At 40.8% G+C, this 18,874-nt stretch overlaps 1 protein-coding gene across 2 annotated transcripts in view; it reads left to right on the top strand.

The window, feature by feature from the left end:
• Nucleotides 1-18,874, top strand: part of LOC144257328 (lymphocyte antigen 86-like) — a 66,879-nt gene that overhangs the window by 20,386 nt on the left and 27,619 nt on the right. For both annotated transcript variants that reach the window (XM_077803565.1, XM_077803566.1), the window contains exons 2-3: nucleotides 4,384-4,474; nucleotides 5,802-5,929. In XM_077803565.1, coding sequence (XP_077659691.1) covers nucleotides 4,384-4,474; nucleotides 5,802-5,929 — 219 coding nt within the window. The remainder of the gene's footprint in view (nucleotides 1-4,383; nucleotides 4,475-5,801; nucleotides 5,930-18,874) is intronic.

The following is an 18,874-nucleotide window of genomic DNA, read 5'->3' as shown; positions in this document are numbered from 1 at the left end:
CAGCGCTTCCATTTCCCTAGGAAGTCTGACTTCCTTCCTCAGCTCATATGCCGCTCTACAATGAAGTGTCTATAAGAAGCCCAGGAACCCTGACTCTCATTAAGCTTTCAATTATATTGTTTTAGAAAATCCAAAATCAGTTGATCAGATTTATATATATTAAAAATCACTCGAGGCAAAGTCTCCCATGCCCAACCACTACTCATCCTGTATGAGAACTATTTAAAAATTATAACCTACTATGTCTTATTTTGGTAGGTGGTCCTGAAGCATTTTGAGCAGGGGAGTTGCTGTTATCTAGTGAGTAGAAACCAAGGATGCTGCTGAATATCCTATGATGCAGAACAGACCCACAATAAAAGATTGTCTAATTCAAAAGAAAATCAATAGTGGTGGGGTTGAGAAACCCTGCTTTAGGGTTCTCAGTGAATTGAGAATAACCTTTTATAATTCATTGAGCAAATAATGGCTTGGGGCTTAGTGCCCTTAGGACACGATGCCCCTAGTGCTGGGGAGTCTGATTAGAGATGAGGGAGGTATTCAAACAAATGTAACATGGAGCTTGCTAAGTGCCTAAGTGGAAAATATAAATAAATACCAGGAAGGACAGAGATTTAAGAGGGTGGGATTGGGGGATGGGAGGGACCGAGGTCACTTTTCCAAAACAGTCTGCAAACTGCATGCTTATACTAAAAAAAAATAAAAATAAAAAAATAAAAAAATCACTCATCTCATATATCAATTTGAAATAACTAGTAGAAAAGTTTACCAAATCCCTAAGTACTTTGTAAGCAATCCATCTTTGGACTTCTATGTGCATTTCCTCGGTGAAAAGCAACCTACTGTTTTCTTTGTGGTTTTGTTCCCTGTTAAGATTGTTTTTCTAACAATGTTTTTCTAATGCCATGGAAAAGCTTCATGTCCTTCCCCTGGCCTTAGTTTATTCTACCTATACTTTTAAAATATTGATAAACATACCGTGGAATTCTGTAACTGCTAATTAACCCAACGATGCGTACTCAGCCTCTTCTATTTTGCCTCAGATGGCAACTTAAATTAATCAACAACCCTGAAGATGGACCTTCCTGAACATCTGTTAGCTGGCCTCCTTGTCTTCCAATATTGAGTGCCAAGACTGTAGTAGAACATTGTCTCCATCCCCCTAGTCCTCTTTTCTGAGTTGAAAGAAGCCCTGAGACAGCATGAAGATGCTTAGGAAGGAATCTAATGAGCCTAAGGAAAAAAAAAAAGATGTTTTCCCCCAGGAAAAGTAGTGACCAGTCCAAAGGGGTTTTGATTGAAGGTGCAGCTGTGTTAAATTTGCAAGACTGAAATTGCCTCCTGATCATTTCCAGGGCAGACACCATAGCCACTGATGTGTCTTCCAGCTCACCAATGCAGATGCTCAAACTGTCTGGAACATTATCATTGGCAAATGGGAGCTCATAACTAAGCTGAAAGAGAAATCAGTTATAAACAAGAACTACCCGGTGCCATACGCCTCCACAGAAAATATTCTGGGAAATCTAACAGATCCAATAGTTGACATACAGAGTGGAGGCTCTGCTTTTTGAGTATCACTGCACAATACTAGACATCAAATTGCTTCCTTGCTTGTTTTTAAGTCTGGGTTTGGATCTTGATACTTTCTAATGCTGGGATGTGAGAAATTTAACACAACCTCTCTGAGTCTGTATTTCCCCACCACAGAAATTAAGAAAATCAGACCCCCCGACTTCTCCCTCCTGCCCACTTCTCTCTCAATTACTCTATTCTACCAATTTGGATCCTGTTGGGAAAATGGAGACCATATCAGTTATTTTAACAGAAGGAATTTAATATGGGGAATTGATTAATCAGTTGTCAGAAAATAAAAAGAGTAAAATAAGGACACTGGAGGAATAGCACCGCCCCCAGGGGCTAGGAGAGCTAAGAGCAGATGTTGGGGTTATTGGAACCTGCATGCTTGAAAGGACCTGTGGGGCTGAGACCGACTGCAGAGGAAGGGGCAGCCACTCTGAGGAAGAGTTATGGCAGAGGGTTGGGGACCCACAGATTCTGGAAAGTGCAAAAGAGAGCTGGACACTAGAACCAGTGGGTTCCTGTGGAGATGGGCCATCGCTGCTGATGCTTTCAACAAGTGCACCAGAAGCAAGTCCCCTTCTGGCTCCAAGGTCCGTCTCTCTCTGACACCTCAACCTGCAGGTGACAAAGGAGTAACAGGGTTGCAGACAGGCCAGTTTCACAAAGCAAGTGCAGAGGAGCGGATTTGGAGCTGATACACAGATAGGTCAATAGATGCCATCCATCCAATTATTATGCATATTAATGGAGTGATTCCTGTGTGTAGACTGTGCCAGGCGCTGGGTGGTCTGGAGAATGAAGTGGAAACTCTTACAAAGTGCACAGCTCAGTGCTTAGTAGAGGGAGACCTTGACTAAAATTTAGTCTCTTCAAAGGGGAACTCTTAGATACTGTTGGTGGGAATGAAATTAGTGTAACCATTATCAATAATGGTGCGGAGATTCCTCAACAAACTCAAAAAAACAATCCAGTGTATGACCCAGCCATCCCACTATTGGGTCTATACAAAGGAAATTAAATACGTGCAGAGATATTTGTACTTCCGTGTTTTCTGCAGAACTAGGCACAATAGCTATAATATGAAAACAACCTAGGGGTCCACCCATGGATGAATGGATAAAGAAAAATGTGTGATAGCACCACAGAATATGATTCAGCCATAAAAATAATGAAATTCTGTTATTTGCATCAAAGTGGATGAGCCTGGAGAAGGTTAGGTAAGTGAAATAAATCAGGAACAAAAATACAGATACCACATGTACTCATTCATATGTAGAAGCTAAGAAAGTTGGTCTCCTAGAAGAAGTGATTACCAGAGGCTGGGAAGGGGAGAGAAAAGATAGAAAAGTGTTAGATAAGAAGATGGAATATGGTGTTCTATAGCCCAGTGCGGTGACTACTGTTAACAATAATTTATTATATATTTCAAAATATCTAGAAGAAAGGACTTTGGATATTTCCAGTAAAAGAAATGATAAATGTTTGAGGTGATAGATTTGCCAATTACCAACATTTGATCCCATTGCTCATTGTATAAACATTCCAGAATATCATATTATATACCTCTATAAATATGTACAATTATGTGTCAATTTAAAAAAAAAGAATGAGAAAATAAATTAGCTCTCCTCTATTAGAACCAGTGGTAAACATAAAGAAAATGGAAAAAAAAATAGAACAAACCAACAAACCCAAACACTGGCCCCTCCTTTTGAGAATTCTCATGTGTATATGAAGTGTTGTAAGGATCTGGCACAGAGCAAAGCACAAAGTTGTAGATATGCACACACTTTAAAAAGTTTTTCAGACCTAACTATTTTAAGAATTCAAAGAAACGAAAGGCTGTTTTCAGGATTATCAGAGAAGCCTTCACAAAAGCTAGGAATGAACCAGAACTGAGTGTTTAGACAATGAACAAAAAGACTAAGATCATCTGAGATGGGAGAGAGTTCACAAGCAAGTCAGGTATGCTGGGAATTGGCTGAGTGTGTACATGGCCACCCCAGGCTCCAGGGATGCGTGAGACTGAGTCTCAAGGAATAGATTTGTGATGTGCAGTTTGGAAGCTGGAGCCAGTAGAACATTTGTGCACTTACTCTAAGACATAGATGAGCCATCAGAGCTTTTTGAATGAGCATAAGTTATGTTTAAATTACATTATCATCATAGACTCTGTCATATCTAACGCAATACCCTGCACATAGTGGAATATTTGCAGAGGGGTATTATTATAGTGGATGGGAGTGGGTAGGATGGGGTGGGATGAAATGAAATCACAACAGCAGCTCTTAAATTTGATAATCTGCATATTTTTCTCTCTGTTTCATTATAATCATCAATATTTTATGAAGTATTCTCTGCAATTAATGAACAATTTTAAAGCCAAAAGTTCAGGAGCCAAAAGAATTCAAGCAAGCTTTTTTCTTTCCTATTTCTCAAAAAAAAAAAAAAAGAATTCAGGCAGAGATAAAAATTCAGAAGATAAAGTTTGAATGACAAAATCATTCACCAGGCAAAGATGAAACCCAATGATCAAGATGCTGTCCTAATTCTGTGGCTCAGGACCCTGTTGTCCGTGTAAACAGAGCCTTGACCAGCTGAGGTGGACCAGCTCTAAGAGTGGACCCAACACTGACTTTGGAGAGACCAGGAGTTGCTGGTGAAAACTTACTTTTTTAAAAAGTATTTTTGTAATATTCTTTTGAATAAATTCTAGTGAACTTGGGTTAGTTAACACAATTGTTATACAATATACACATGAATATTCTATTTTTTTTTTCTTTTTTTTCTTCTTGGCAGATCCTTTGCAGGATTTCGGCTTTTCTGTTGACCAGTGTTCCAAAAAATTACAACCGCATCTCAGCATTAGATTTGGCATCATTCTGAGTAAGTAGAAATTATGACCACGAAATAAAGCACGGCACAACTTCCTGCCCCACACACCAACTGACTCATATGATCAATAATGGCTGGCTAGCCCAGTAGTCCCCCACCATTCTCTGGAATTAACTCTGTTTCCACCTTCAATCCTCTTTCTGGGTAATATCCAAGTAAAGTATCACTCTCATTTAATGTTCCATTTTTCTACCAAAAAGACTCTATACACCTCTCTGGATGGAATAAGCACCTGAAATCAGTATACCTAGTGAAAAAAAAAAAGAAAATATTTTTAAAATATATTTTTCAGTTTTATGTGGACACAATATTTTATTTTTATGTGGTGCTGAGGATCGAACCCAGTGCCTCATGCATGCTAGGTGAGCACTCTACCACTTGAGCAGCATCCCAAGCCCCAAGAAAATATTTTGAGACTAAGTATTGTTGTCTCTCTAGGAGAGATCCTTTGCTTATGTATCTCAGCCACAGACAAATCTATTCCCTTCCCCAAGCAGCATGGTTTGTCATTTGCATTATTTTGTGTCTTGAGCAGCTAATCCAAGTTCTTAGACCTTGACCCAGGCAAAGAGGAGACAGTCTCTCTACACAACCCAGTCAATGAGCCACAGCAATTTCTGTTGTGTTTTTTATTTGATCATGCCATTACAATCTGCTTATATGTTTGCTCTAGTTACTAAATTATCTCCTTTCCTAAAGCAGTTTTATCAAAACCAGAGCAAAAGGATTCCATCAACCTAGCGTGTGGGACCATCCAGAGAAATAGAGCGGACGTTCCCAGAGACCGAGAACCCACCCAACTGTGTGTTTCTAGAACTTTGCACAATGTCAGGACTCTAGCAGCATCTCAAGAAATATTTTGTGGAGAGTATGAAAGAGAGAAAAGAGGAACAGGAGTAGGTAGAACATAAAAAGGAAGAGAGAGGAGAAGGCAGAGAGCTGGGGAAACCAGACCACAGAGGTGCCTGCGCCTGCCTGGCAACATCAGGGGTGTGTGTGGGCTGACCACACCCCACATGGCCACTAGGGATAAAGGGCACTATGGAGCTGAGAAGTTCTGGAAGCCCCCTGCAGACACCTCATTAAGGGGCCAGAGCATTGAAGGTGAGCCACACAGCAGAGGAGCCACCTTGCCCCAAAGAGGTAGCACTTGAGAATGGGCCGGTTTTCATACCCAGGGTCATCACAGTCCCCTCAGTATGGTTTCAGTGTTGTTTTACTAGGGAAAAAAAAAAGTTTTCCATACAAAGCAGTCAAAGGGAAATAAGGGTCCTTGTCTCCTGCTGTGGAGTCCTAGTGATGGCCGCCTCCTCTCCTTTAAGGGAAGATATCCGGGAGCTGTTTCTGGAGGTGCTCCTCCTCTCGAAAGGCGCTTCTGTTCTGAATTTCTCCTATCCTATCTGCGAGGACGATCTACCCAAGTTTTCTTTCTGTGGAAGAAGGAAAGGAGGTAAGTCATTGCCCGACCCAAGGCTTACATCTGAGGTCAGAACCCTGGGACCGAGCCCACTGCCCACCCCCTCTCCCCCATCCTGGGACAAGTTGAGCCTCACTCAACAGCACCTTTTAGAAACAAATCACAAGAAATGCCTCCCCACAGGGCTGTCATGAGCCTCAAAAATGAGACATTGTATAGAAGATGGTCTCCAAACGGGATTGTTCCTGTGAATAGTGGCACCTTAAGAAAAAGGCTAGAAGAAGAAGGGTCCAATCACTTCCCCAAAATCCATGAAAATCCAATGCTGTTCCCAGGTTCGATGATTGGTGCAGTCTTGTTGATAGAGCAATGGACTTCGAAAGAGGAAAGACAGTGAGACTTAACCACATCTCACTGCTTTCCCCTGCGGGCAGTTGATTGACAGGGCCTTCAGGTAGCTAGACTGGAAGCAGAGAAAGCCCTATTACATTAGCTGCCTTTCCTTCAGTTCACTAATCTGCTACCCCTCCTCCATACACAGCCAAGAGCAAGCCTGTCCCCACCCCTCCTGTCCTTGTCCTCACCTGCCAGTCAAACCAAGCCTCCTTGTTTTGTTGGGACAAGTGCATACCTGGTGTCTGAGTGGCAGGCCACTCCCCTCGTGCTAGGTGCATGAGCAGCAAACCGCTTACCCTGTAGGCACAGCCCTGGGCGTGAGGCTGCGTGTTGCAATCCCTGTGCTTGCTCCATGGCCCGCTCCTCGATTGGTCACTGCAAGGACAGGTGGCAAGAAATTGCACTGGTGGCTGCCTGTCATCTGCTTAGCTACTGCCTATATATACATGGTAACTGCGCAATGAAATCAGACCTGCTTCCTGCTTGGTCTCCAGAGGTCTCGAATAGTGACCTCACAGCCACACTCTCCTCTACCCTGTTCCGTGGACGTTCTCGCTGGACGAGAGAGCCCACGCACTTGTTTAATTAAAATGTGGGTCAGCTCTACGGCTGACCTCCTCTGGTTAGTTGTTCTCCACTGGCTAGTCCCCCTCCCAGGGACTCCTTCCTATTCTCATTGGACAATGGGGAGCATAACCCAAACCCACACTCCAGAGTCATCCTCCTGTCGATTTTCCCTCTCAAGGCAGCTAGGGTTGTAAAACAGCAAGAATCCTTGCAAAACGCCCAATTTTCTTTTTTGGGGGAGGGGTACCAGGTATTGAACTCAGGGGCACTCAGCCACTGAGCCACATCCCAAGCCCTTCTTTTATTTTAGTTAGAGACAAGGTCTCACTGAGTTGCTTAGCACCCCGCTGTTGCTGAGGCTGGCTTTGAATTGTCAATGCTCCCACCTCAGCCTCCTGAACCACTGGGATGCCAGGCGTGTGTTACACGCCCAGCCCCAATTTTCCTTTCTAAGTGAAAGATCTAGAAGCAATTGGAGTCCCCTTCCTAGACCCAGGGATACAGATAAAAGATGTTTGTGCAAGAAAAGAAATCAGGGAACTTAGAGGAGGGTTGACCAGAAGGACGTCTGCAGAACTTCACTGTGATTTGCAAATGACAGTTCTTGCAGCTCTGCTCCTCAGCCTCCTTTCTCCCATAAGTGTGTGGCAGACAACTCACTTGCAGCACCCACCACATGGTACTATACCTGTTTACCCCTGTCTGTCATCCCCAGCCGACTACGGATTTCCCAAGTGTGAGCAGTATCACCTTGGTTAGCCCCTACAGTGGCCCGTAGGCACCAGTGGAGGACCGGCTCCAGGTCACCTGGTAATTACCAAAGTCTGTGGATGCTCCAGTCCCTTAGACAAATGGGGTGGTGTTTGCACAGAACCTATGCACATCCTCCCGTATGTTTTAAATAATCTCTGGATCACTTGTAATACCTAATACAATGTAGATGCGATGTAAACTGTTGTTATACTGTATCGTTTAGGGAATAATGACCCAAAATTTTGTGCCTGCTCAATACAGATGCATTTTCTTCCAATTTTTTCCATCTGTGGTCAGTTGAATGTTGGGATAAAAAATCCAGAGATAAGGAACTCACAGACACAGAGGGTGGACTGTATCTCAAATGTGCCTGAAATGTGGGGATCATTAACTACAAATACATGTGTGTGTACATGCACACACACACACACACACACACACACACACACACACTGAAGTGGTAGCGTGCCAGTTATGCATTACATGCACATCTGGAATGCCACACTCTGCCATAGAAGCTAACATTTTAAATTCAGAGGCTTCTTGGGTTATTAAATTGTTACCATGTCAATTAAACACAAATATCTTAAAAATAAAGATAAAAGAGAACATAGACCTGATTGTATAGAATGTTCTGGAGGAATTCAAATCATATTGAGCTGATGATTAAATAATTCCCACCCAGGAAAGGCTAACCACTTAATAGGCTGTCACCTATGGCCAACATCCATTGTCCTATCTCAAGCCTCTTGATTATATTTTCAGTTTTTTTTTTTTTTACCAAATAAGGGAGCTTGAACCCAAATGTGGAGATGGGTCACCTGGAAGTCCTACCAACTTAACAAGAAAGTACAGACACTAGATGTCTTTCCAGTCCCTAGATCAAGTCTCTCTCCACCCCTGACACAGCTGCCAGCTAACTCTTCTAGTCAAAGCTCTAGAAATGTCACCTCCTGCCCAAAGGACTTCAAGAGTATCTTTTCCTGTAGAATAAAGACTGTCATTTTATCAATATTTTTAAAATACATTTTTTCATCACATGGTGATCCTACATATTTATGGGGTATACTGTGGCATTTCAATACAAGTACTCAATGTCTCATGATCAAGTCTGAGTAACTGACAGATCTATCACCTTCAGGTACAAAGTAATGCTGGAAACTTTCAAAATCCTCTCTACAAGCTATTTTGAAATAATCAATTAAGTGTCAATCATAGTTCTCCTACTATGCTGTAGAGCATTAGGACCCATTCTCCTATCCAGTAGTATCTTGAGCCCACTAACTCTCCTCTCTTCTTTCCTCAGCCCACATTCTTTTCTGGCTCTAATAACTATTACTCTATTCTCTACATCTTTGAGATCGACATTTTAGCTTCCATTCATAAGTGAGAATAGTAACTATATTTCTGTGCATTATCTCTCTTTACATAGTGTCATCTACTTTTACCTATATTGCTGAAAATGGTAGAATTCCGTGCCTTTTCATGGCTGAGTAATATTTCAATGTGTGAATATATGTGTGTATGTGTGTGTGTGTCACATTTTCTTTATCCATTCATCTGTTGATGACCACCTAGGTTTATTCCAAAGCCTGAGTTATTTTGATGACCAAAGTATATCATAAATTTGACTATCCCTCCTCTCTAGCTACATTTCCCTCCATTCTCCATATGCACCATTAACAACCACCTCAACAAAATATCGCCATTTTCTGACCAAGGCCTGCACATTAACACATACAACATTGTTTAGGTGGTCCCCTTAGCCTGTAAAGCCTGCTTCCCACTTTTCTTCTTCTGTCCAGATCTAACCCAAGAAGCCTCCTTCAAACCCAGCCAAATGAATTGCTCCCTCTCACTTCTCCCAGAGCATCATGTTCTATTTCTGCCACAGACCTTATCTCAGCTGGAAGTGTATTTGTGAGTGTGTCCCCCATTAACCTTTCTGCAGACAGGGCATAGAGAGCTGACGGAAAAGATTTAATAAATACCTGGATTGTATTTGCATAGGGACACACGACTGCTTTAAACACAGACCTTACCGCCCACCTCAAAATGACCATCTCATGATGCGTATGCACAGCACGAAGACACAAAGCAAACAGTAAATTCACTGGGCCCCTCAAGCTTAAGAAAACCTTATTTTTTTATCCCTCTATTCATGACCTTAATAGAATTAATACAACAGGAGAAATACTGTTCCCTCAAACGATTTGGGGTGTCTAATTTGGTGTACCAGCTCAGAAGCTCGTGTTTACCTCATTTGGATGCTGGGAAGCTCCGCAACCATTTATTTGCTTTATTGCTATGGGGATGATACTGCATAGGCAGCTGAGGAGCTGGCATTTGGGGACCTGCCAGGAAATTTCAGATAGTGCAAAACAATCAGAAGAGCAATATATAAATGTTGCATGCACAAATGATTATGTAAATTACATAAGCCAGAGAAGCTAACATTTTAAATTCAGAGGCTTCTTGGGTTATTAAATTGTTTTAACCCACCCACAAATCCACCACAGGAAGGATTCTGTTCCAGAGAAGTGACTGACACTAGGACGAGAAGGGGAAATGACACCAGAGACACAGGGAGAAGTGAAGCCAGTCCAAACCCAAGCACAGGCTGCTGTGACATATCATGTAGGAAACTGTCCCAGGGACCTGCAGGTTCTTCCTAGCAGAATGGTGAGAAAACTCAGTGTCCACCGTGGGCGGCACACTCCGGCGTCCACTGCGGTTGAGTGATTGCTATCATTGCCACCACATTTCTGTGCCTCCCTCTGCAAACTGCATCCCACTGGCTGTCCTCCAAGGCAGATGAAAACTACAAAATTAGTCAGGCTTAGTGAGACTGCAAGTGTAAAATAATGTCTCCTTTTCCTCTGGGCTTCCCTTTGCTAGCTCTAAAGCAGGAAGTGTATTGGATCCAAAGACCAAATGATGCTCTTCTGGCAGCATTATTAATGGGGTGATTGACAACTGGGGAAAAACAACCTGTGTGTCCAATAATAGGGGATTCATTAAGTAGGTCATTGTTTGGCCAAACCAAGGAGCCCACAATATGCTGTGATTTTAAATGATGTCATAGGGATTATTGAATAACATGAAAATGTAATAATATTATTAAGCAAAAAAGAAGCAGAATATCTCTGTTGGATCCTGTTTTTTATTTAAATGTGTGCAATCATAAACACCAAAAGAACTCTGGATGTAAACATTTAGGAGAGAAGAGTAGTTCTTTCTAAATGGTAGAACTGAAGGCCTGTGTTTTTACCTATTTTAGAAATCTTTGCTTTTATGATGAATTTGCAAGGTTATGCTTTCAAATATTAGTTTATCATTGCATAAAAGAAGAGAGACAAATTCTCTTTTCCCCATAAAGTAAATCTAAGAGTTTTTAAAAGGGAATCGTAACCTATTTTATATTAAATGATATATGCAGTTGAATACACGTACCTCATTTTATTGTACTTCACAGATACTGCATGTTTTACAAATTGGTGGATTCTGGCAACCTTGCATGGAGCAGGGCTATAGACACAGATGTGCTCACTCTGTATCTGTGTCTCACACTTTCTTGGCCACAAAGGTTTTTTGTTTGTTTGTTTGGGTTTTTTTTTTTTTTTTGGTGGTGCTGGGGGGTGAACCCAGGGCCTTGTGCATGCAAAGTAAGTACTCTACCAACTGAGCTATATCCCCAGCCCCACAAAATACTTTTTATTTAAGGTATTCACATTGTGTTTTTAGCATAACATTCTTACACATTTGATAGACTACAGTACAACATAAATGTAACTTTAATATGCACCCACCAGGAAGCCCAAAAAGTCATCTGTCACTTTATTGTGATATTTGCTTTATTGCTGTGATCTGGAAGCAAGCCCATTATGTGGAAGGTGAATGTATAGAAAGTTCTGCATCAAAGACTGGCATAGAATGTCAGGGCAATTATGAAGTATCCACTCTGTACTCTTTCCCTACAATCCCTTTATCCAGGTACTGGGCTCATTGAGAAGGTGACAGAACAGGCAACATTATATCTTCTACTCTGTGAGTATTTCCTGAGACCCTGAGCATTGAATCATATAGATCTGTTCCACTTCACCTCCGTGTTGTACAACTAAATCCATAAGCTTGGCCTCAATTTTAAGGCTAAAGTGAGATTAATTGAAAGTTTTAATGACCACACCAAATTAGTAAACCTAAGGAAGGAAGCTATAGTCAATTCTCCTGATATTCAAGAACAGTCTAGCTGTAACTAGCTTAGGTCTGGTCCATAGCCACCAACTAATTGTAGGGAATTTATTAAATAGGTCATTGTTTAGCTAAACCAAGGGGCACACAATAAGCTGTGATTTTAAATGATATCATAGGAGATTATTGAATTACATGAAAATATAAGAATATTATTAAGTGACAACCAAGCATGTTCTAACAAACAGGATACTCCAGGGCCCTCACTGCACTGGATCTCAATTGCATATTAGTTAGACCCATGCTATTCTCTGCAGGGACCACAAGCTATATGTGGCTCCTGACCCTCTGAAATTGAATTGAAACATGTCATCAGTGTAAACTACGACTCGGTTTTAAAGATGAAACATGAACCAGCCAAGTGACAGAACAGCTACACGTGCCTGCGGGGAATGCGGACCGGACCCACTAGGACAGGTCCAGCGGACGGCTGAGGGCCAGGCCCGTCCCCTCCCCCAGTGTCTGCAGGTAGGCGGGGGACTGTGAACACCAGCAGAGCGGGCCCAAAGCCTGCTGAGGGGCGGAACCGGCCCCTCCCCCAATGCCTGCAAGCGAGGCAAACCTGCAACCCATCAGGACGTTAGGCCCAGCAACCTACGGAGTGACACAGGTGCCCCTGGCGCCTGCTGGGTAGGCGGACCTTTGACCGACCAGCAGAGCAGACCTAGGGCCTGCCAGCATGGTAGACGGATCACACTAATTGGAGGAGGATCACAGCCACTACCTGCCCTGCAAGGGTGATTTTTCAACTATACAAGAGCAATATAAATAAATAGAGGGAAAATATCAAAGACACAACAATTTCACCAAGCAGAAAGAAACGCCAGCAGTATGAAACGACAAGGAAAGAAAGGACCACAGGCAATGCAGGTCAACTCAACTTTAGAAGAGGTAATAGCTGCAACAGATGGAATGTCAGATAGAGAGCTCAGGACATACATGCTTCAGATGATCTGGAGTCTCAAGGAAGACATGAGACAGCAAAATCAGACAATGAAAGATCACATTGACAAACAAATCCAGGAAGTAAAAGATCAATTTCACAGGGAGATAGAGGTAATAAAAAACAAACAAATAGAAATCCTAGAAATGCAGGAAACAATAAACCAACTTAAAAACTCAATTGAGAATACTACCAGCAGAGTGGATCACTTAGAAGATAGAACATCAGACAATGAAGACAGAGTATTTCAACTTGAAAAGAACATAGATAGCTCAGCAAGTCTACTAAGAAACCATGAGCAGAACATTCAAGAACTATGGGATAATATCAAAAGACCAAACTTAAGAGTCATTGGGATACAGGAAGGCACAGGGCTCCAAACCAAAGGATTAAGCAATCTATTCAGTGAAATAATACAAGAAAACTTCCCAGACTTGAAGAATGAGACAGAATCCCAAATCCTAGAAGCCTACAGGACGCCGAACGTGCAAAATCATAAGAGATCCACACCTAGACACATTATAATGAAGATGTCCAACATACAGAATAAGGAGAGAATTTTAAAAGCTACAAGGGAACGGAAGCAGATTACATTTAGGGGTAAACCAATCAGGATAACAGCTGATCTCTCAACACAGACTCTAAAAGCTAGAAGATCCTGGAATAACATATTTCAAACTCTAAAAGAAAATGGGTTCTAACCAAGAATCGGGTATCCCGCGAAATTAAGCTTCAGGATGGAAGATGAAATTAAAACATTCCACGACAAACAAAAGTTAAAAGAATTTGCAGCTAGAAAACCATCTCTTCAAAAAATCCTTGGCAAAACACTACAGGAAGAGGAAATGGAAAACAACAATGAAAACCAACAGTGGGAGGTAGGACAGTAAAGGGGGGAAAATAATCAAAGAGCTAAACAAATCAGGTTTAATAGCATTAATAAACAAACTATGGCTGGAAGAACAAACCATATCTTAATAATAACCCTAAATGTTAATGGCTTAAACTCACCAATTAAGAGACACAGGCTAGTTGAATGGATCACAAAACAAGACCCAACAATATGCTGCCTGCAGGAGACACATTTGATAGGAAAAGATATACATAGACTGAAGGTGAAAGGTTGGGAAAAATCATATCACTCATATGGACTGCGGAAACAAGCAGGAGTGTCCATACTCATATCAAATAAAATAGATTTCAAGCCAAAGTTAATCAAAAGGGATAAAGAGGGACACTACATACTGCTCAAGGGAACCATACACCAACAAGACATAACAATCATAAATATATATGCCCCAAACAACGGGGCTGCTATGTTCATCAAGCAAACTCTTCTCAAGTTCAAGAATCTAATAGACCACCATACAATAATCATGGGAGACTTTAACACACCTCTCTCACCACTGGACAGATCTTCCAAACAAAAGCTGAATAAGGAAACTATAGAACTCAATAATACAATTAACAACCTAGACTTAATTGACACATATAGAATATACCACCCAACATCAAGCAGCTACACTTTTTTCTCAGCAGCACATGGATCCTTCTCAAAAATAGATCATATATTATGTCACAGGGAAACTCTTAGTCAATATAAAGGAGTAGAGATAATACCATGCATCTTATCTGATCACAATGGAATGAAACTGAAAATCAATGATAAAAGAAGGAAGGAAAAATCATGCATCACTTGGAGAATGAACAATAGGTTACTGAATGATCAATGGGTTTTAGAAGACATCAAGGAGGAAATTAAAAAATTCTTAGAGTTAAATGAAAACACAGACACAACATATCGGAATCTATGGGACACATTGAAAGCAGTTCTAAGAGGAAAATTCATTGCTTGGAGTTCATTCCTCAAAAAAAGAAAAAACCAACAAATAAATGATCTCATACTTCATCTCAAAATCCTAGAAAAAGAAGAGCAAAACAACAGCAAAACAAGTAGAAGGCAAGAAATAATTAAAATCAGAGCTGAAATTAATGAAATCGAAACAAAAGAAACAATTGAAAAAATTGACAAAACTAAAAGTTGGTTCTTTGAAAAAATAAATAAAATTGACAGACCCTTAGCCATGCTAACGAAGAGAAGAAGAGAGAGAACTCAAATTACCAGCATACGGGATGAAAGAGGCAATATCACAACAGACACTTCAGAAATACAGAAGATAATCAGAAATTATTTTGAATCCTTATACTCCAATAAAATAGAAGATAGTGAAGGCATCGATAAATTTCTTAAGTCATATAATCTGCCCAGATTGAGTCAGGAGGATATAGACAACCTAAACAGACCAATATCAATTGAGGAAATAGAAGAAACCATCAAAAGATTACCATCTAAGAAAAGCCCAGGACCGGACGGGTATACAGCAGAGTTTTACAAAACCTTTAAAGAGGAACTAATACCAATACTTTTCAAGCTATTTCAGGAAATAGAAAAAGAGGGAGAACTACCAAATTCATTCTACGAGGCTAACATCACCCTGATTCCGAAACCAGACAAAGACACTTCAAAGAAAGAAAACTACAGACCAATATCTCTAATGAACCTAGATGCAAAAATCCTCAATAAAATTCTGGCGAATCGGATACAAAAACATATCAAAAAAATTGTGCACCATGATCAAGTAGGATTCATCCCTGGTATGCAAGGTTGGTTCAATATACGGAAATCAATAAATGTTATTCACCACATCAATAGAACTTAAAAATAAGAACCATATGATCATCTCGATAGATGCAGAAAAAGCATTCGACAAAGTACAGCATCCCTTTATGTTCAAAACTCTTGAAAAACTAGGGATAACAGGAACATACCTCAACATTGTAAAAGCAATTTATGCTAAGCCTCAGGCTAGCATCATTCCGAATGGAGAAAAATTGAAGGCATTCCCTCTAAGATCTGGAACAAGACAGGGATGCCCTCTTTCACCACTTCTGTTCAACATAGTCCTCGAAACACTGGCCAGAGCAATTAGACAAACGAAAGAAATTAAAGGCATAAAAATAGGAAAAGAAGAACTTAAATTATCACTATTTGCAGATGACATGATTCTATACCTAGCAGACCCAAAAGGGTCTACAAAGAAACTATTAGAGCTAATAAATGAATTCAGCAAAGTGGCCGGATATAAAACCAACACGCATAAATCAAAGGCATTCCTGTATATCAGCGACAAATCCTCTGAAATGGAAACGAAGACAACCACGCCGTTCACAATATCCTCAAAAAGAATAAAATACTTGGGAATCAACCTAACAAAAGAGGTGAAAGACTTATACAATGAAAACTACAGAACCCTAAAAAGAGAAATTGAAGAAGACCTTAGAAGATGGAAAAACATACCCTGTTCATGGATAGGCAGAACTAACATCATCAAAATGGCGATATTACCAAAAGTTCCCTATAGGTTCAATGCAATGCCAATCAAAATCCCAACGGCATTTCTTGTAGAAATGGAGAAAGCAATCATGAAATTCATATGGAAGAATAAAAGACCCAGAATAGCAAAAACAATACTAAGCAGGAAGTGTGAATCAGGTGGTATAGCGATTCCAGATCTCAAACTATACTACAGAGCAATAGTAACAAAAACAGCATGGTACTGGTACCAAAACAGGCGGGTGGACCAATGGTACAGAATAGAGGACACAGAAACCAACCCACAAAGCTACAACTTTCTTATATTTGATAAAGGGGCTAAAAGCATGCAATGGAGGAAGGATAGCATCTTCAACAAATGGTGCTGGGAAAACTGGAAATCCATATGCAACAAAATGAATCTGAATCCCTTTCTCTCGCCAAGCACAAAAGTTAACTCAAAATGGATCAAGGAGCTTGATATCAAATCAGAGACACGGCATCTGATAGAAGAAAAAGTTGGCTACGACCTACATGCTGTGGGGTCAGGCTCCAAATTCCTCAATAGGACACCCATAGCACAAGAGTTAACATCTAGAATCAACAAATGGGACTTACTTAAACTAAAAAGTTTTTTCTCAGCAAAAGAAACAATAAGAGAGGTAAATAGGAAGCCTACATCATGGGAACAAATCTTTACTCCTCACACTTCAGATAGAGCCCTAATATCCAGAATATATAAAGAACTCAGAAAATTAGACAATAAGATAACAAATAACCCAATCAACAAATGGGCCAAGGACTTGAATAGACACTTCTCAGAGGAGGACATACAATCAATCAATAAGTACATGAAAAAATGCTCACCATCTCTAGCAATCAGAGAAATGCAAATCAAAACCACCCTAAGATACCATCTCACTCCAGTAAGATTGGCAGCCATTATGAAGTCAAACAACAATAAGTGCTGGCGAGGTTGTGGGGAAAAGGGTACACTTGTACATTGTTGGTGGGACTGCAAATTGGTGCAGCCAATTTGGAAAGCGGTATGGAGATTTCTTGGAAAGCTGGGAATGGAACCACCATTTGACCCAGCCATTCCCCTTCTTGGTCTATTCCCTAAAGACCTAAAAAGAGCATGCTACAGGGACACTGCTGCATCGATGTTCATAGCAGCACAATTCACAGTAGCAAGACTGTGGAATCAACCTAGATGCCCTTCAATAGACGAATGGATAAAAAAAAATGTGGCATTTATACACAATGGAGTATTACTCTGCAGTAAAAAATGACAAAATCATAGAATTTGGTGGGAAATGGATGGCATTAGAGCAGATTATGCTAAGCGAAGCTAGCCAAGCCCTAAAAAACAAATGCCAAATGTCTCCTTTGATATAAGGAGAGTAACTAAGAACAGACTAGGGAAGAAGAGCACGAGAAGAAGACCAACATTAAACAAGGATGAGAGGTGGGAGGGAAAGGGAGAGAGAAGGGAAATTGCATGGAAATGGAAGGAGACCCTCAGGGTTATACAAAATTACATACAAGAGGAAGTGAGGGGAAAGGGAAAAACAGTACAAGGGGGAGGAATGAATTACAGTAGTGGGGGTAGAGAGAGAAGAGGGGAGGGGAGGGGAGGGGAGGGGGGATAGTAGAGGATAGGAAAGGCAGCAGAATACAACAGACATGAGTTTATCAATATGTAAAGCAATGAAGTGTAACTGATGTGATTCTGCAAGCTGTATTCGGGGTAAAATGGGAGTTCATAACCCGCTTGAATCAAAATGTGAAATATGATATGTCAAGAACTATGTAATGTTTTGAACAACCAACATTAAAAAATAAATTAAAAAAATAAAAAATAAAAAAATAAAAAGCCCTCCATTTAAAAAAAAAAAGATGAAACATGAAAAGAAAAATGTAAAAGTCTTGATCATTGTTACATTGTTTATACGTCTGCATCCATCCATTTTCTGTTGCTATAACAAAACATCTGATATTTGGTAATTTTTTAAGAATAGGAGCTTATTTGACTTGTGGTTCTGAAGGTTGGGAAATCTAGGAGGTTGGCACGAGCATCCACTCAGCATCTGGGGAGGGCCTTATAACATGGCACAGGGTGTCCCATGACAGAGCATGGCTTGTGCTAGCTCAAGTCTCTCTTTTATTATAAAGGTACAAATTTCATCACTAGAGCCACATCTCTGTGATCTCATCTAATCCTAATTATTTCCCAAAAGACTCACTTCCAAATACCATTAAGATATGACTTTGCAGTTTCAATAAATACTTAAAACATGGTAGACACATTCAAAACAGCTATGTTGAAATAATATTCTGGATATATGGAGTGTGTTAGATTTCTGTCACTGTGCCAAAATGCCTGAGAAAATCAACTTACAATAAGGAAGGTTGGTTTTGGCTCACAGTTTCAGAGGTTGATGTCCATGGTCTCTTGGCTCCATTGTTTGGGGGCCTGTGGGAGGCCCATTGTGGTGGGAACATATGGTAAAACAAGGCTGCACTCCCCATGGTAGCCAGGAAGTAAAAAGAAAGGAGGCCAGAGTCCCAGTGTCTCTTCCAAGGGCACACCCCCAATGACCTAACTTCCTCCCTCAAGGCCCCACCCCCAAGGTTCCACCATCTCCCCACAGGGCCATCAGCTGGGAATCACGCCTTTGGGAGACATTGAATA

The sequence above is a fragment of the Urocitellus parryii genome, chromosome 10 (genome assembly GCF_045843805.1).
Source record: "Urocitellus parryii isolate mUroPar1 chromosome 10, mUroPar1.hap1, whole genome shotgun sequence".
Classification (NCBI taxonomy): domain Eukaryota; kingdom Metazoa; phylum Chordata; class Mammalia; order Rodentia; family Sciuridae; genus Urocitellus; species Urocitellus parryii.
Note: the sequence above shows the minus strand (reverse complement) of the source record. Positions and strands in the feature narration are given on the sequence as shown.